The 20,568-nt window shown below is 35.6% G+C and overlaps 1 protein-coding gene across 3 annotated transcripts in view; it reads left to right on the forward strand.

Annotated features, from left to right (window-relative positions):
* The window catches only part of JAM2 (junctional adhesion molecule 2), a 28,487-nt gene extending 8,942 nt beyond the window's left edge, over positions 1-19,545 (forward strand). Inside the window, exons 2-10 of one of the 3 annotated variants that reach the window (XM_026663925.2) lie at positions 937-1,002; positions 3,883-3,996; positions 5,046-5,198; positions 6,352-6,557; positions 8,308-8,410; positions 12,957-13,064; positions 15,198-15,213; positions 15,914-15,953; positions 18,217-19,545. In XM_026663925.2, the coding sequence (XP_026519710.2) occupies positions 937-1,002; positions 3,883-3,996; positions 5,046-5,198; positions 6,352-6,557; positions 8,308-8,410; positions 12,957-13,064; positions 15,198-15,213; positions 15,914-15,953; positions 18,217-18,249 (839 nt within the window). In that variant the 3' untranslated portion in view covers positions 18,250-19,545. Of the gene's footprint in view, positions 1-936; positions 1,003-3,882; positions 3,997-5,045; positions 5,199-6,351; positions 6,558-8,307; positions 8,411-12,956; positions 13,085-14,774; positions 14,878-15,197; positions 15,214-15,913; positions 15,955-18,216 lie in introns of those variants that run through there. The other 2 variants (XM_087966670.1, XM_087966671.1) reach the window with 2 other exon arrangements.
* Positions 19,546-20,568: the final 1,023 nt, after the last annotated feature.

Genomic DNA, 20,568 nt, shown 5'->3' on the forward strand with positions numbered 1-20,568 from the left:
GCTTGCCTCCCGGAGTTATGGGTGCTCCTTTGCTGGAGGTTTTAAAGAAAAGATTTGACAACCATTTGTCCCAGATGGTATAAGGACTTCTGCCTTGGGCAGGAGGTTGGACTAGAAGACCTTCAAGGTCCCTTCCAGCCCCGTGATGTGCATAGAGGAAGCAACTAGATGTAAGTAGTTGGGTTCTGTTTGTGTTTCTTGCATTTTTGTCTTTTTTTGTTCTTTCACAAGGATTCCCTATGAATCAAGATTGATTTGGACTCCCTGTGATGAAAGAGAAATATGATCCTCTGTATCATACACATTATCTCAGTTGGGCAATGGTTTTTGAGATGAATGACTGACTTTAAAAATTGTTTGGAAGTTAAGCCATTAAAAATAAATGAAGCTCTATCTCTAGTGTACTCTCTCTCTTGTATGTTTATCAGTTCTTCTTTTCTGTTTCTTAATCATAAAAACAATAATGTACCTCTTTATCTAAAGTAAAGTACTTTTGCAAAATGAAACTTAGTTATTCTGAGTTTAACATCTTAAATAAAAGAAGAAAACTGATGTAATTTCAAATAATAAAGAGGTTTGATTCTAACATAAGAAACATATATAGAAGAAACACCTTTCTATATAACATGAAACCCAGTGGTGTGATTCAACCAGTGTAACAACCGGTTCGGTGAGCGCGTGCTTCACATGCGCGCCCAGCATTTAGAAAAGACCATTTTTAGCTATAATACTTACCTTCTGCTGCAGCCCCGGTGAATAAAACAGCGGATGTGCGAATCAGCTGTGCTCAAAAACAAGGAAATAAAGCACAGGAAAATGTGTGTGTGTGTGTGTATGTACACTACACCAAGCAGCCTGATTGCCAAGGGGAGGGGGGTTGGGTTGTATCAGTATAAAAAATAATGAACATTTTAATGTAAGTTTTTCTCTTTTCAGATAATAAAGCATATGGAATCAGTGTTTACTCAGACAATGAACGTGTCACAGCAAGAGAATTTGAAGGTATAGTATGTCATACACATACACACACACACACTGTTCTGAGAAAAAAATATTTACAGTATATTGAAAGCATAGAAAAGCAGAAACAAGGTTAGGGGTCAGGAAGACTCATATCATTAAAGTATAGTAAGTTGTAGAAGCATAAAATATCATCCAGAATCATTTAGTTGCTTGATTAATATACTTGTTTCAAATGTTCTTTGGCTTTTCTCATAGGTGATCCAGCTAAACTCAAAAATGTATTACGTCATTTATTTAAGAGAAGAAAATTAAAAATATTCTCAAATCTAGTTGAAAACATCATAGTACTAACCTTAGATATATTTTTAAATTATTCACATTGTTATTAGTAGATAAATTATGTTGCTCCTTGTTCAAATCCTTCTAAAACAATGAAAATAAATGTATTCTCAGAATTATATTATACATAATCCCATGCATTGCAGTGGATGGGTTGATATTTGAGAGTGTCATCTGCAACTTCCACTCCATCTTCCAGACTTCTTATTATGTTTGCTTTTTTCTCAATTCCATTGAATCTATTTCCTTTACTTTTGAGAATTTCGTATTCATTTGTTCACATTACAAAATTTAGATAGGAATATGTTTCCTGAACTGCTTTTTTAATGTTCCAACCTAGTTTTATGTGATATTCATGTTTCAGTTTGATTTTTAAGTCTGCCATTAGTCTTCTAATTCACAGGTAACAAAAATTCTGCATTCATGAAGATCTCTCCTCCATTGATGTGGAATCTATGGGAAGCTATCTTCTCAGTTCTTTAAAGTCTACCTCCTAACTCAATGGGGTAGAGAGATTTTACAGATATTTTCTTTTCTACTTTGGCTTCAAGTTATCTGATCTTACAATAAAACCTACATTTTTACTACAGTCTTTCTCCTTCAGGAACATGGACATAGTTCTAACATTTGAAAAATTGCCTGTTTTTGCCAAATTTTGTGAATTTGCTTAATTTGGAATTATTGCTATAATCTATGTGATATATTTTGACATATAATGTCTGAATAAGTATCTAACATTTCTTGCACATGCGTTCAGGATTGCTTACACTGCCGAAAGGATGAGTAAAACTCATGTAATTATCCCTTCCCATACCATTTTGCTCTGATGAATTGCTATTAGAACAAAGAAGAAACTAGCATGTGGCAACTTTTTGTGGAAGGAATACTATTCCTTGTTTATGATCCATTTGTGTCTTTTTTTAAAAAAAATTTTTTTGCCATTTGATAAATATTTCATAAAATTTCCTACATCGGGTTATTTTTTTTCTTTCAGATCCAACAAAGAAGCAATATTGGCTTCTCTGCAAGTATTCTGTTGAAGCCCTGTCTTTCTAACACAAGCTCCTATCCTTGCCTTTGTCCATACTTACCATGTTTGCTGTGGGCTTCTGATTAAAAACCACATTTTTGACATACATTCCATCTTGTTACATGATAGGTCAAGCACAAATACTTTGAAAATGAATATATAAATGAAGGGTTTATATGGAGCTTCAATTTGTGTCTGCGGAACAATGGAATAAATGGAAGTTTGGACACTGCATACTTAAAAAAAAATTCAACTATATTTTCATTAATTTGGGAAACCATAGCATTTTAAAAGCTTAGACCTTGAACCACTTTATTCTTTTTTATTTAAAGACTCTTTCCTTTTTGAAATTTTTGTTGTGAATTTTCTATTCCAAAATTCACTTTTTAAAATGTTTATTTTACTTTTTTATCACTGTGTACTTGGACAAAACATTTTGCTTGGTTTTTAATATTATATAATATCTCTCAGTTTTCATTAAATTGTTTAATTTCCCTTATTTTCTCTTAAGAAATACCTATGAGAAATTCAATTTGAAAACACTTATTCTTTTGTGAAGATATGTGAAAAAAATTAAGTGACTTTTTCCTCATGTGCATGTTAAATGATAGATTGTATATTCTCTGTTTCAGCAGTCCTTATTAAAATTCATGTGCACAGTACAATCATTTTTTAAAAATAGGAAAAAAAGAACATTATGAAAACAAAAGTGCTTTGATTAATAACCTTTATTCTTGAAAGAATAAAAATACCCTGACCTCCTGATAAGTAAATTTCAGGAAAAGCACCGCCTAGCCATTTCCACTACTTGGCTCTAGAAATCTGCTATGGTAACATTTCTAAGAATATAACATCTCATCAGTAAACCTTTCTTTTAAAAAGTGCCTTTTGATAATGTTTGAAAGAATGTTCTTGAAAAATGATAGCATGGGTATTCCTAGTGATCTGAAATTCAGGAGTTCTAATAAATATTAAAAATGAGCATTTTGCAAGATGAAAAATTTAATTTCCTGGGTAGCCAGGGTTTTCCCCATATGTTGCATAGTAAACCCCATGTTAGTACACCTCATGTGCAATGGACAAAATTTGTTCCATTCCACCATTTTATTATATGTATGCATAAAATACTTGTTAAATTGTTAAATTTGACAGACTTCTACATTAATGGATACCATTCCCTACTTTGAGTTAAAGTGAGGGTTTGCTTATACTTTTGAAATTTATTCCACCATTATGTGTTATACTTGGAAGTAGACATAGTTTTGACTACTAAACGGTCTGATAAATGAATCAATTTAAAACAAGGTCTAAGAAAGAGTGAACCCACCATTTTTAATAGACTTACATCAAATTACATGGTATTTCAGACATTATGAGAATGAAGATATGTTACCTTCACGTAACTAATCTCTGTTCAAAATACAATTTGTGAAATGGCATTCAGAATCATCTTATTAAAATCAGTTTCCATTATGCTGGTTGTTTGCACAATTTTAATATAAGCTATACCAAAAGAGAAAACAATTATCTTTTTATCCTCTTCTCTGTAGGGGTGTATCTGAGTTGTAAGCACAATGTAAAGAAGGAAGTTGGTGCAAGGGTTGAATGGAAAAAGATTAAAGGGTCCACTGTCTCATTTGTCTACTTGAATGGTGTCTTTGTAGGTAAGCAAATATTTTTGGTTGTTTATGCATTAATTTGCTGTTTGTAGCACATTAATGACCCCAAATATAGGATCAGTTAGAGGTCAAATAAAAGTTATCGCTAGATTTTATTTCCTATCTTTCATCACTCTTCCAAGATTTTCAAGGAAATACATTCTTTCCCCATTTTATCCTCACCACATCCTGTGAGAGATAACTATTGGTCACTTAATAAATGACTTGTCTGTCTGTAAATCTTAATTCAGTTGTCCTGGATTGAGTTTGGGCTTTAGCAGCTACTCTGATCAAACTGTCACCATGATTATTTGGAGAGATGGCTGCTAAATACAGTGAGCTTAACCAGATATAACCTTTTTTATTTGCATGCTTCCAGGTGCTCAGAGGAATGCACAGAAAAGATAAGTATGCGGCTTGCATATGTGAAGGCAACCTCAGTCCAATTAAAGCTTGGTTAGGATGCCCTAACACTGTTCTTGTGGGTCCTGGTTTAAGTGAATCTCTTTTGGGAAGGGGCTTTTCTAGAGTGAGAGAAATGCAGAGGATTTGGTAATGATGGCAGAAACACATGTCTGGATACATTGGAGAAAGATTATGATGTAATATTCACCCTAAGAGGATTTTAGTGAAAATATAAAATGTAGTCCTGATCCTGTCCTACTCCACATCCCATCTCCACATAGAATATGGATTGAACAGACAATACTACCTTTATGGGAAGAACTGTGGACATTAGCAAACAAAGATTGTTATAGCTATTGCCTCAGGTACAGGCATCAGGAAAACAAAAACAAAAAATGTAGTTGCATCTGTTTTGTCTGAAATTTTTAATTTTTTAAAAAATCTAACCCTAAATACAAAACTGTAAAATAATTCATAACAAAATATCCTTTGGGGAATGGAAAGCAAGTGCGTGCTATACACTGGAAAGGAAAACTCCTTTCTTATCAATATTTTACATGGAAATCAGTCATCCAAGAGTCTCTAGCTAGCTGCCACCAACTCTTCTTCCACCCCTCTCATTTCTCTCTCTCAATGTTATTGTTTTCCAGGTAGTTTTAAAGATCGAGCTGAAATATTGCACTCAAGCATTCATCTTAAAAATGTGACTAGAAAGGATTCTGGAAAATATCGTTGTGAAATTAGTGCACCTACAGAACAAGGACAAGGAACAGGGGAAGTTGAAATCTCTCTCTTAATCTTGGGTAAGAAATCTAAAGGATCTTATCAGCAGTTTAAATTAAATTTTAATTTTAATTCTGCTGGGCAACTTCATTTTTCTTTAAATTTAATTTGAGAACTGATACAGATGAAATACAGGAATATTACAATTTTATGGGGGGGGAAACCTTTTAGGTCAAATAAAGGCATCTATTTGAATGAGGGTTAATTAAATGACTGTAAAAGAGAAAGGTGGGAAAATTAGGGAAACATGTTAGGCACTTTAAACAAATTAGCTACAATTTGTTTAAGAGGCATAGTGGTGCAGTGGTTAGAATGCACTAGCTCGAGGTTGATTCGGCCTTCCATCCTTCCGAGGTTGGTAAAATGAAGACCCAAATTGTTGGGGGAAATATGCTGACTCTGTAAAGTGCTTAGAGAAGCATTATTAGTAAAGCATTGTGAAGGGGTATATAAATCTAAGTGCTATTACTATTGCTATAAAAATAAACAGCCAAGTTTAGATGGCAAAGCATCCTGTGGAAGACTTCAGTCTTTAAAAGGTTCTAGAAGGCTATTTCAGAGCATATCAGCCTAATTTCTAGAGGGAATCTATTCCACAATGCAGGTGTCATAATGGAAAAATAATGCTTTCTAGCCTCAGCATCACCACCCCTGCTCCTGCTTACTTGAGGCAAGTGTGGTACCATAGGTAGTTTCCCCTTGCATTATTTAATGCTGTTGAAAGAAATTTCATCTGGTTCAGTTCCAAGGTGGGAGAAAGATGCTGGAAATAAAATGGAGGCTGGAGGCTGATTGGAAAGAAAGTCTAATTTTTGATTAACAGAACCACCAGGATTTGTGGTGCTGGGTCAGCTACAAACCCTGGTGGTGTTCTGTTCATCAATAAATAGACCTTCTTTCCAATCAGCCTCCATGTTGTTTCCAGCATCTTTCTCCCAGCTTGGAACTGAACCAGACAGATTTTCCTTCCAACACTGTGAAAGAAAATGTATGGGCACAATACAACTGATATTTTGTTATTAATTGAGTTAAGATTATAATCAGCAAAACAGCAGAGGTTTTATATATATAAACACCCAAGCATATCATTCAAACTTTCATTTGAGTAATTTGTGAATAACTATTCAGATTTAGACATATGGGTATTTGTCTAAGATATATGACATTTTCTAGTGCCACCATCTGCTCCTGTTTGTGAAGTGCCTGTCTCAGCTCTGAGTGGGACAGTAGTTGAATTGCGATGCAAAGAAAGTGAAGGTGTGCCAGCTTCAAAATATAGATGGTATCGGAATGGTGCTATTCTCCCTGAGAGCACATCTTTTTGGAGTTTCAAAAAAGAGAAAAATTCTTATACTTTGAATACTACAACAGGAACCTTGGTAAGTTTACATTTCTTTAATGACACTTAGTGTGTGACTTTCCAGGTCTCAAAGCAATTCAAACTATATTACAGCAACATTGAGGAAATTCAAAATGGAATTATAGAAATAACAAAAAAATAAAAAGGAAAGCCAACTGCCAAAATGACTCACATCATGAAAATTTTAATTGCAAGTTCAGTAAGGAGATTAAAATGTATTCTGAATTAAATAATTGGGATTGAACTGATGCAAGAATGGGAACAATACTGAGGAATGTAGTTGTTTTAGAAAGGTTTTGAATGTTACCTGGGAAGTATACACCATTACTGCAGAAATGGGCATTGGAAACTTCCCTTCATTCTGATCTCAAACTAATTTCTGCCTACAAGTCCATTATATTCTAAGTCTGCTACATATACAGGTTATTTCCAAAGGCTGCTTGTGATAAAATCTGCCTGAACAGGGATCCTGGTTCTCATCCCAGTTTGAGGACAAGACTAGCAAACAATTGATTGACAAGAGCATTGATTGTGATAAAATCAGGTTTGAAATACAAACTTCATCCCTGAGCACGTGCTGAATTCTTATAGAACAGTAACCTTAACAGTAACCCAGCCCTTGCTTATCAATGGAAACCGAGTGGAGCAAGTGGCCAGTTTTAAGTTTCTGGGTGTTACATTGCATCTCTGGTCAAAAGGGCCCAGCAGAAATTATACTATCTGAGGCTTCTCATAAAACAACTGAATGAGAAACTGCTGGTGACCTTCTACCGTTGCGCTATAAAGAGCATTTTAACATACTGCACCTCTGTATGGTTTCCCAATTGCACAGTTACAGATAGGAAAGCACTCCAGAGGGTTAATGTCATTGCCCAGAAGATCATTGGTTGCCCTCTCCTCTCTTTGCAAGAGCTTTATAACTCCCGCTGCCTTAAGAAAGTTCAAAACATTCTCAAAGATCCATCTCATCCTGGGAACCCTTTTTTTGAACTATTACCATCTGGCAGACAGTACAGAATATTAAAAACAAGTACAAATAGAATGAAAAACAGCTTCTATCCCAGGGCAGTAGCTCTTTTGAATTCTGCTGTATAGTGCAGTGTTGGTGTGGTATCGGGGGTTTCCAGTTCAATGTGTGAAGGGTGAAGGATGTGTGTTTGTGTTTATTTTCATGGTCATGGTCATGATGTGCACTGAAGATGGTGTTTGATTTCGTTGTACGAGGTGCAGTGACAATAAAGTAAACTAAAGTAATTTAAACTAAACCTTAGCTGAATAGAAAAACTGTATCTTATATTTTGGATCTGTTTTCATTCTGATTATTAAAGAGTATTTTATCACTTTATTCTTACATGGTTAGCACATTTTTTTAAAAAAAGGATACCAGTTTGCATGTAACAAATAATTAACTTTCTATATCTGATACATACTTTGAAGAAATTAAAGCCAAAATGGGTAGTTCCTTCCAATCTCTATGACTTTCATTTCCCTCTATTTTAATTTATCACCTTTCAGTCTGATATATACAACCACATCAACTTTTCAGAATTTGATGCTACCTTTTGCTTAGGTTTCCTCTGAAAAATGATAGTTTGCTTCATTAAATTAGCTGCCAGATGAGTTAACCATTTTTAGTATTGGAAAATGTTGACATATTGTAAATAAATATTTCTAAATACTGCAAAGGAATATATAAGAAATTTTTAGATCTAATAGTTCTTGAACCTTTTATCCAATAGTGAGTTTTGCTGTATTTTCTTTTAAACCAGCTGTTCAATCCTGTTTCAAAGAATGACACTGGGGAATACTACTGTGAAGCTTATAATAGAGTTGGACGGCCTCGAAGGTGTCCGGTGAAGAGGATGCAAGTAGGTAAATATCAAATGCAAATAAAGCCAGAAAATGTTTATGTGAAATTGTTATAAGTTAAAGGGGATGTATTGTCCAAAACCAGTTTAATTTTTTTTAAAGGCACTATTTTGACAAGCGTACCATTTTCATTTTGTAAGGACCAATCTTATTTTAAGTCTGAGACTTGTACACAGAATTTCTTTCAACTAAATTTTAGGATAATGAATACTAATCTTAACACATTACAAGCAGGCCTCTACTTACAACTCTTCATTTACTGATCGTTTGAAGTTAGAGTGACACTGAAAAAGTGACATGATTAGCTTATAACTTGTGAAAGGTTAGTGCTGGCCCACCTGAAAACAGATCACGGATCTACTGTTAGACCCCTTTCAATTTGCCTACTGAGCAAATAGATCAGCAGATGATGCTGTTAAAATGGTACTGCACTATAGCATCTTGAATCTTCAAGGACCTATGCAAGAGTCCTTTTTGTAAACTTCAATACCATCATTCAAAATGTTCTTGTCACTAAACTGACTCAACTAACAGGACCTGACCACACTTGTAAGCTCATAAGCTTTCTAACAGATAGGAAGCAGCAGGTAAAGCTAGGCAAAATCACATCAGATACCTGTACAATTAGCACAGGTGCCCTCCCATGGCTGTGCTCTCTCTCTCCATTACTCTTTTCTCTCTATACCAACAATTTCATCTCAAAGGATCCCTCTGTTAAAATACCAAAGTTTGTAGGTGATACAACAGACATTTGATCTCATTCGAGACAACGATGAATCTGCACACAGGCAGGAAGTTGAACAAATGGTCCTGTGGTATGGCCAGAACAATCTTGAAATGAAAAAACTCAAAACTGTAGAGATGGGAGTAGATTTTAGGAGAAGCCGTCCTATTTTACCATCTCTTACAATATTAGACAACACAATATCAACAGTAGAGACCTTCAAGTTTCTGGGTTCTATAATCTCTCAGGACTTGAAATGAACACCTAACATCAAAAACATCATCAAAAAAGCATAATAAAGAATGTTCTTCCTGTGCCAACTCGGAAAGCTCAGACTACCCAAGGAATTGCTGATACAATTCTACAGAGGAATTATTGAGTCTGTAAGTTGTACTTCAATAACTGTCTGGTTTGGCACAGCAACCAAACAGGACAGACACAGATTCCAATGGATAATTAGAACTGCAGAAAAAACAATTGGAACCAGACTGCCTTCCACTGAAGACCTGTACACTGCATAAGCCACAAAGAGGGCTGTGAAAATATCTATAGACCCCTCACATCCTGGTTATAACTTATTTAACTTCCTCCCTCAAGACAATGCTATAGGGCATTGCACGCCAAAACAATTAGACACAAGGACAGTTTTTCCCTCCATGCCATTACTCTGCTAAACAACTTATTTTCACAACACTGTTTTATGTCCTGGGATGTCCAACCACGTAGCAGAGCTGTATTACTATTATCCTTTTCATCTCTCCCATTATCTATTTCTTTAGCATCTTAGAACTATAACTTGGTTGTTTGTATCATGTGTTGATTGTTTTTATTTAGTATCCTAAGACTATCACTGAGTGTTGCGTCTTATTAATCATAAGATACAACACTCAGTGACAGTCCTAGGATACTAAATGATGATTGTATTTTATGATTGTGATCATGACTTATCACTTGTTGCTTGTATGTATACTGAGAGCTTATCCACCTGAGACAAGTTCCTTGTGTGTCCAATCACACCTGGCCAATAAAGAATTCTGTTCTATTCTATATTCACACTTATGACTACTGTAGCCACCCTATGGCCATGTGATCAAAATTCAGTCATTTGGCAACTGACATGTATTTATGCAAGGGTGGGATTCCACCGGTATAACAACCAGTTCAGTGGTCACGTGCTTCAGTCTCCCTCAGACTTTGTAGAGATCTGGATTCTGTCCTTTCCTTTTTAGTCAAAACCATAACATTAAAGAATGTGCAGACTTAAACTTTGGAACAACAGATGAAATCAAAACAACAGATGAAATCCACTTTGTTGGTTCTCCAGCCATGAGACTATCTCTTTGATCTAGAAATAGATCAAAGTTCTTTTGTGTATCTTCATCCGCATCCAAAGATAAAGCTTCAGATCTTAACTTTATTTTAACAATCATTAAAATTTAATCAAGTTTTCAAGAGAGAAAATCAGCTAGAAGCTGCGCATCACCCCACTCTCCTTTCTTACTGTAAGTTTTAGTGTAAGCTCAGCCATCTTGATCTGTAAGCTCAGCCATCTTGATCTGTGAAACTTAGCCAGGGAACAAAGAACAAAAAAATTGTATGTTTGCCTCTATATATCAATCCAAGATTATAAGAAAAGTTCAATGGAAATAAACTCCGGGTGTTTTACAAATTCAACAAAAATACAGAATTCAGTGGTGAGAATCTGAAAGCTGTTCACCACTCCCAATGCTTTCCATACAGAAGAAACAGAGGTTATCCAAAGCAACATATATCAAAAGAAAAAAACCCCAGAAAAGGCAATTAAAATCCAGCAAGGGATTGAGATAAATCAGCACCCAACCATTAATCAACCTTTTAAAACAATAAGTAAAATAAAACAGTGAAATCAAACAGTGAAAGTTAAAATTGTAGGATGCTTAGAAAACAAAACTGCTTGATGGGAAGATGGATACACCCAATGACTTTTTGATCGCTTCCAGAGGGAATTGGAATCTTCAAGAATGCCCCATCCCTGGCTATTGGGTCCACAATTGTCCATAGGTCATCTTGGGATACTCCCTTTCAAAACCAGGGAGCAGCAGTTCCAAAGAACCAGCTTTAGTAGTGAAATCAGCATCTTGAAAGGGGAGGGTTTAAATGTTGATAATTTTGACTATGGGCCTGTATTGCTTTAAATCTTAAAATAAGATATATCCATTTATTTTTAAATAGAAATCTAAATACTTTTAAAGTACAAAAATCATGTAGCAATGGGAACAGGATATCAAAGATTTTTTCCCTTATGAAAATGTCCACATTGATATCATTGTCAGAATCATTCTTTTTGTACTCCTAAAATCAGTGGTGGGATTCAAAATTTTTTACCACTGGTTCTGTGGGTGTAGCTTGGTGGGTGTGGCAGGGGAAGGATACTGCAAAATCCCCATTCCCGCCCCATCCCGCTAACCTGCTTTCCAGTTCTGTTCTCCTGTGCAGTGCAAACAAAAGAAGACCCAACCGATGCGCTGGGACTTGGGAGGCAGAGAATAGATGGGGCCGGGACCAGTCAGAGATGGTATTTGCCGGTTCTCCGAACTACTCAAAATTTCCACTACCAGTTCTCCAGAATTGGTCAGAATCTACTGAATATAACCTCTGCCTAAAATATGCTCAAATATTTGGGCTATATAGCAAAATAGAACCTGTACTTTCACGATTGCAATGGCAGCTAACTCCCATTTATAGTGTTATCCTATATGGCAGTACTTAGATGGAAATTTTAATAGTATTTAGACTCAGGTATGCAGAAAAAAAGTATTTGGCAAAGGTAATAAATGCATATATGAGTATACCAGGGGTATCAAACTGGCGGCCTGTGGGCCAGATGCATTATGTGTGGGCCACACCAACCCCAGCTCCGCAAAGGCAAAAAAGTCGCAATATGCCATGTGACGTATGATCGAGTTTGACACCTGTGAGGTACACTATCTTGTCTACTAAGGTTTTCAATCATGTATTCTAGATTTCTTGGAAATATTGATTGGTTACTGCCACAAGAATCTATTGTCTTTTTCGTATAGTGATCATTTAAATTCTAGCTTTATTGTTGCGGCAGTTTTCTATTTTGGTCTCACATTATTTCCAACTACATTCACTTGACACCTGATATTTAGAATGAAACCTTTTTGGAAGAAGTGAGATTATAATGAATCCTATAGCTTTTCTGTCTTCATAGCTAAATTTTTCAGTACATAAGTTTTTCAGTAACATGTTCAAAAGGGAAGAAAATGGGGGAGGGAATTAAAGCATTCTTCAAAGTGATTTCACTGCATATTTAAGACTTCACAGACCTCACCATTCATCTTTGTAACAATTATTTTCTATAATATTGAATTTTAGTGATTATCATATGGGAGAATTATGGCAATAAGAACAGAGATAGAAGCTTAGATAAGACCACTCAATAAACTCATAACGATGGTGAAAACTGAACTTTCATTGTTTACATCAGAGGTGACATTCAACAGGTTCTGACCAGTTCTGGAGAACCGGTAGTGGAAATTTTGAGTAGTTCGGAGAACTGGCAAATATCACCTCTGACTGGAGATTTTACACTATCCTTCCCCTGCCACACCCACCAAGCCACGCCCACAGAACCGGTAGTAAAAAAATTTGAATCCCACCACTGGTTTACATGTAACAACATATGAGTAAGGTTTTTATTTAATGTTCTCATTTAAGATTGAATGTTAGCCATTGGTGCCTTCTCTCAAGATGATTTACTTGAAATAACTACTCTGGGCATTGCATCCCTTCCTGATATATTTATTTTGTTTTGAATTTTAGATGACCTTAATGTAAGTGCTATCATAGCTTCGGTGGTCATTGTGGCCTTAATAATGGCTTCCTGTGGTCTTGGGGTATATTATGCACAGAAGAAAGGTTATTTTTCAAGTAAGTAGAGATTACCCTTTCTTTGAAGTATTACAAATATTTCATTGCCTACTTGTTTGTGAATTGTGGTTACAGTTAGTACAACAGAAGTGGAAGCCTTCATGGGGGGTGAGAGGGAATAAAAATGCTGCACATACGGTAACTGATGTTCAAAATCCTACCCTTTTTATGTGCACTGGATTCATTGTGTATACTAATAAGGACTAGGTGATGATGTTGACACCCCACTCACTGCCAAACACACACACACACACACACACACACACACACACACACACGACTAACCCTTTCCTGACTGGGGGAATCAAAAGAATTTATATTCTTTTTTAATGATTAAGTACAATTAGATTTAATGTTCTTTTGATAACTTTGGAGACACTTCCATGTGTCCCAGCAGACTGTGTTACTGCTATTATTGAGGAATGACATGACTAGAGAATGCAGCTCCACAAAAATAAAAATTCCTTTAGAAATGTGCCAATATTCACATTGAAAAGAAATGTCTAACTTGCTACTGTAGTCTTTCTATATTATAATTTCTATCAGAAATTCATAGAACTGTTTGGCAAACTTAACTCTAAAAACAGAAAGTAGGACTGTGCGCAGTACAATTCTGAAAAGGTGTGTTTATTTTTTGTTTGTTTGTTCATTAAATTTATTGGCCACCCATTTTATCAGAGAATAACTTTGGGTGGCTTATGATATTAAAAAGATAAAACTATACAAAACCTATGGATAACATTAATACTATAAAGATCCAAATGCTCATCCCAAACTAAAAGATGGGGAGGGAAGGAATAAGATGAGAAGGCGGTGGGGGGAGAGATGGGATCTGTTATTAATTCCCGAAGAAAACTCCTTCTTTGGAGCCCCGAATCAATTGGCCGAGTCGGGTTTTTAAATCCTTGCAGAAGGCCAGGAAGGTTAGACTGACACTTTACTTCTTTTAGCATGATTACAATGCCTCACTGCAATCTTTAAAGTAGCTGCATTTTCCCCAATATTATATGTCTGCTAAATTGAATACTGTATCAGAATCTGCTACATTTGTGCCCCTGTGTATATACCTAGATCCCTTTTTGGAATTCAATCTGAACCATTATTTGAATTCTAAAAGTGCATTCTGGATTATAAAATGGAATTATGCACATACTAGCAATTTAAAAACTGAAGCACTTTGATCTTTACCAGAAGAGTGATGTTAAGACACCAGGTTTAATCTTTGCAGAATTTTCATCACTAACTCCCTCTGCTGGATTACAATAGAAGCACGCTAATTTACAAAAGATTTTGCTGAAATAAAATCCACTTCACTTTCAGTAGAGCAGCTGGTCAGTTCTTGCTCTCTGCATGCCCTACTCTTACAGGAACAATGAGCCACAAAAGGAAGAGAACAATTTGGTTTCTTAGCAGCTAAACAGAGCCATTATTCTTTGAGGAGCAGGCAGGAGAAATCTAACAATGTTTTATTTCCATTGGAGGAAAAAAAATATGTATCCTAATTTTTGCCTTCTTTCTCCAGATGTTTTTCTAGGTACTCTCAATTTCTGAAAATATGTTTATTATTTTGTAATATTATAATTATTTCTAAGAAATATTGTCCTATTGTGGTTTTGAATATTTTCATAATTGATCAAAAGGAGTTTGTATTTTTAAGCATTTCCATAGCACACTATAAAATATTTTTAAAATCTTGTTTTTTCTATTCAGACACATAAAACATCTAGAAAAGAAATGGCTGTGGCTAGGTTTGCTAAGATCAGTACCTACTTATAATTCCATGGCAAAGCAATCCACACTAGGTAAAGAGCATGTGCTCAATAAATTCCTTCAGATTATTTAGGAAATATTCCAAGTTAAACTATCCCTTAGGATGAGAAAAACCACCAATCTGCAAGGGAAATTCATACAGAGAAAAAACATTCCTTAAGATAGTTTACACTTTCAAACATGCAAGTCATGTTAATATGTAACTGCAGTCTGATAGGAAATACAAAAAAAGAATGTGTACAAAAATCAGAGAATAAAATATCTGTTTCAATGCACTCGGTTGTCTTGTAAGTTATCAAAAGCTTTGCAATTAAGCAGTATCAAATTGTATTCATCTTATTGCATTTTTCCTTATTTTTCTAGAAAGAAATTCTTCAATGTAAGTAGTTACTTTACGTCTATTGTCATGTTTGTATTGCCAAAATGTTAATCATAATTTCTACTGGGTTGTGGAAGCAATTGAGTCGAATGAGTAGATTCGGTTGCATTATTACCTTTTGAAGAATGTAACCTATAAATGTTGGCACAGCTGGAAAATATTTAGAGTGTGGGTGATTTCTAATACACCATGTAAAAATATTTGAATACAGTAATCATTGGGCAGTCTTTTTCTTTATGCATTATACAGTTTCATCACTGAACATGTATAAAGTATACTTTTTGTTAAGGTTAATGGCCACTGGACTAAATATATAGTTCACTTTCATTAATTAAAAGAATGGTAACTGCTGTTTTCACAAAATGCATAATTTTTCATTTAGACAAATCCATTTAAATAAAATGCCAAATTAAATTTCTATTGTAATATTTCAACTTGAGAGTTTTGTACATATTAATATTATTATGGTCACAAAAAATAAGGCATTATTCAGTCCAAAATTTTAAAATTTGATGGTGTTGCTTTATACATGGAAATATTTTCTTCAGTACTCTATTCAGGCAACTGATAAATTTTGGTTTCTGTTCAAGGAAACTCAATTAAAGTGTGTATGAAATACCTTTATACACACGAGATATATAGTTAATCGACCAGAAGCGATCAGATGTAAATGTATTTCTTTTTTTAATTTCACGAACAGGAACACGAGTTCCAAGTACAGAACTACAGAAAATGAAAAAGTGAGTATTCTGCATCTACCTGCGTGTTTCACACAACTGTTATGTAAAATGCAGGTGCTAAAAACTGGACAAGTCAATTGAATCTAGTAATATATTCTTGCTGACTTTGGGGAAGGAATAGGTCCATGATGGTGAACCTATGGCACGAGTGCTGGAAGTGGCATGCAGAGCCATTACTGCCGGCACGCAAGGCCTTGCCCAGCGCAGGTCTACTGTGCATGTGCGTGTGCTGCCCGTCCATCAGCTGATTGTCAGGTATCTGGCGCACATGCGCAGGGGGTGGGGGGGCACGAGAAACGTGCATGCACAGAGATGCGCGGTGCATGCAGGGGTTGCTTGCGCATGTGCAGATGCATGGTGCGCGGCAGTCGCTCATGCATGTGCAGAGATGTGCAGCACACATGCGTGGTTGCATGCGCACGTGCAGGGGTGTGGGTGGATCCACGCACATTGCCTTCTGGGTGCTGGCATGTGAGCACAAGCATGCGCACAATTATCGGCACAGGAGCCCAAAAAGGTTAGTTACCACTGGAATAGGTAAAGAAGATGAGACTTGATTTTGAATATTCCCAAACATAAATGTTCCCTTCAAATGTTTCTCAGCCTTTGGCAAAGATCAAGTGTGGTATCCCTTCAACTGAACACTAATATTTCAGGAGAGAGAAAAAGGGTCCGGATGGCTATTTTATGTTTAAACATAATTTAGCTTACATAATTTCCTACCTAATGTGTAGAAATATATTTGTTGGTCTAAAGGTCCCATAGCAGTTTTTGACTCTGGATACTTGCCCTTTCATAAGATCATTATCACACAGTACAGAATAACAATAGTGGCCATGCCAAATGTGTTTAGGTTTTAAGATGATGTAAAGTCTATCTTTAGAAAAATGTTTTTTTTTTTTGCTATATTTCTCTCATACATGATCACTGGCAGAAAATGTGATATTAGGCAGATATCCACAGAGATGCTAGTAATATTTAATTTATTGATTGATTGATTTAATTTATATTGCTTATTCACCCGTAGTGACTCAAGGCGGCTTACAGAATATAAAACCACACTTAAAACAATACAAACTAACAAAAAGAATTAAGTAAATTAATATAGTACAATATAACAAAATCACCCCTCAACTCCCAACCCCTGCCCCAATGACAGCAGATCACATGAGTCATTTAATGGGTTCCATCTTGCTCTGGGTTCCTTAGGCTTGCTACAAAACCACATCTTCAGCGCCTTCCGGAAGAGTATTAGAGTTTGGGCCATTCTAATCTCTGGAGAAATGATGTTCCAGAGAGAGGGAGCCACCATGGAGAAGGTCCTTCTTCTGGGTCCCACCAGGTGTATCTCCCTTGGGGATGGGACCCGCTACATTCCCTGCCTCCCCACTCTAGATGTGACTGGCAAGAGATGGTGCCTCAGATAACCTGGTCCCAAGCCATGAAGGTCTTTAAAGGTGACAACCAGCACCTTGAATTGCACCCAGAAGCAAATCTGCAACCAATGCAGCTCCCACAGGAGGTGATACATGTGCACACCAGGATCTGCACAAAACCATGTGGGACGCTGCATTTTGCACCAACTGGAGCTTCCAGATGCTCTTCAAGGGCAGCCCCATGTAGAGCGTGTTTCAATAGTCAAGATGAGAAGTGACTAGGGCATGAGTGACTATGAGTAGGAACTGTTGGTCCAGGAAAGGGTGTAATTGGTGCACAACCTGCAGTTGCGCAAAGACCCTCCTGGCCACAACTGCCACCTGCTCTTCAAGCAGGAGTTGAGTCCAGGAACACCCCGAATGGTCATAAAGTGGCCATGAGCTATGGATTCATGCCAACGTGTCTTAACTTTTTCATGGCAAATCAGATTTACCATAAATTCAGTTCACATGCATGCACCAGATTACTATAAAAATGACCCCAATGCTTCAAAGTTGCTAGTAACCTTTTACAACATGAAAGGCATGATAGTGCTCCTAATATTTGTTGAGCAGTAAATATTTACTTTTGTAGCATCAGATACATTGTTATAGTTTGAGGATTATGTATGTATGTATATATGTATGTATATATGTATTTGGGAGGAGAAAAGAAAGGCACATCTGTACTCTTCTGTTTCAAGATTATACAAAAAAATGTCCTTGTATATCTACATATAATCCTCCTAGTGTGATGAGTACATACACGACCACTGGTTGTTTACAAATAATACTATATTAACTTCACTAGAACTTGTTTGATTTTTTTAATTATTTAATTCCTTTAGGATTTCAAGCACACCAAGTCCTTTATTATTTAAAAGAAAGTCGATTTCTGAGGATCAGAATTTGCTGCAGAAAATATCAAAGGGATGTTTGAACTCTTCTATAAAAAGAATGTTAGGTGCAACAACAAACAACTGGTGGCAGATTTCAAGATTCTATCGCTAAAAGGTGGTAAAAGTTGTAAAAAGTGTTAGTTCTGATGCTGCTTGTTTTAAAAAAGGAGTGAAAATAATTGGCAGAATATAAACATTGCTGTTTCACATGCCTACATGTAAAGAAATAGTGAATTAACGGTAGAGTTCTGATTATTAGATCTCAAAAAGGGTACTGTTGAGTAGAAAATTTATGAAGGTTATCAAGAGATTTCCTAAATTGGAACAGTGTTTTGAGACTTTACAGAATTAAAAAATAGGAAATCATTGGGACCATGACCAGCTTTATAATATTGAAGAATCTATGAAGAAGTGGACAGATTGGCATTTCTCACTGACAGCATTAGCTCCATGATCTTTTGGTGACATATGGATGAAAATATCCCATGCAGACCAAAAAAATAGTATTTTGGGGATTTTTGCTAATTAATGTGAATCCTATTGACTTGGATGGCATGGAATGAGAATTGGACAAATTCATTTCAGACAAGAGTAAAAATGGCTACCAGTTGTTATAAGCAAATACTATTTCCCATTTTTTACATAGAGTATTAATTTGTGGAGACAAACTATAGGAGAAGGCTACTACTTCTCTCTGAGGTTGATGGAAGCCTTAGGCGCTAGGATCAGAAACTGGATTACATAGCACTTTGCCCTAATTAAGGGGGCTAATTACAAAGCCACTTTTCTGAAACAAACTCTGTGACTGGAATAGCCTTAAACAATTATCTATATTATTCCAAAACAGAGTTTGGTGCTTGCTCTTTCGTCTTTCTCTAGAGGTTGACCACTAAAACTGCTGCTATCATTGCCAAGGAACAAAAATAACTGCAATCAGTCTGTCTCAGTTTATACTAACCAGTTGATTTCATGAAGCAGAAACATTTCTAACAAATTGATTTTAAAATTACTGTTGATTCGTATCATTAATTTGGATTTGAGGGTAAATTTGTTGCTGTTGTAGAGCTAGGATCAAGACAACAACTTATCAAGTGAGGTAGTGATAAAAAAAATGTGCTCTTATTTAGTCTGAAACGTTATTCAAATACGTGTATAATCTACTGCAGAACCGAATGGAGCTGGCAACCTCTCAATGACAAAGGACTGCACTTTTCTATTTGTATGATTGGACTTTCAACTTTGAAAGAGGACTGGTTATTAAAATAAATGAAACCTAAATATAGCATTATATCTTTTAGTTGTTTTCCACCAAACACACAAAAAAAGATTGCAATGCAATCCAATGTTATGATTTTTTGGGTGCTAAAAGTATATAGAATTACCTGAGGATATATAGGCTGCTTCCCAACCCATATGACAAAAGATACAAATTCACTCAGTCCATTATTTCATGTTGGGGTTTTTCTTACAGTAAAATGGGGTCAAAAATATTATTTAAAAGCATTTTGCTTAAAGTTTTGATGGCTTCCAATCATATATATGATACTGAAATTATGGTAACTTTCTTTACCACCATTCATATTTTTATTTTATTATTTGTCTGGGAAGGTCATTTATGTATTTTTGTCTCATACACACACACACACACACACACACAAATTGTTTTGACATGATAGTCAGGTGTTTGTAACTCTATTAAACAATGCAATAGATGTCAGAGTATTTTGCACATACCCCACAATTTTTAATTTGAAAGCAAAACACGGCCACCTAACAAAGCAATGCATCATTTAGTATTACCAGCATTTTGCTAGAATAAAAAATAATGTTCAATTTTTAGATCTGAATTTAATCAAATTTATGACAAATGTAAAAAAAAATATATATAAGCATATACACTTAAATCACAAACTGCATTTTGACAACTCTCTTTTATATTAAAAGTCCTACAAATACCTGATTTGGCAGCCATATAATTTTTAAAATAAATGATAAGTGATCATACTTCAGTTCTCAAGATGAAGTCAACATTTAAGGGGGGGGGGAATAATTTTCTATTAAGATTTTAAAAAATTATGTACTCCTTTATTAAATTGGTAATAAAGAATATTCAGTTTTTAATATCCTTTACATACTATAGGCTTGCTTCCTATCTTTAAAGTAATTACCCTGTTTCTCCAACAATACGGCCTCCCCCAATAGGAAGTCCCAGCATGTTTTAGAGGCATGAAATGAAATTAAGCCCCTCCCCCCAAATTAAGACCTATATTAAAACATGCGAAATGGGGGGGAAATGGCGGC

The sequence above is a fragment of the Notechis scutatus genome, chromosome 5, assembly GCF_049901735.1.
Source record: "Notechis scutatus isolate UNSWTSFEM ecotype Mainland chromosome 5, rNotScu1.2, whole genome shotgun sequence".
Taxonomy (NCBI): Eukaryota; Metazoa; Chordata; class Lepidosauria; order Squamata; family Elapidae; genus Notechis; species Notechis scutatus.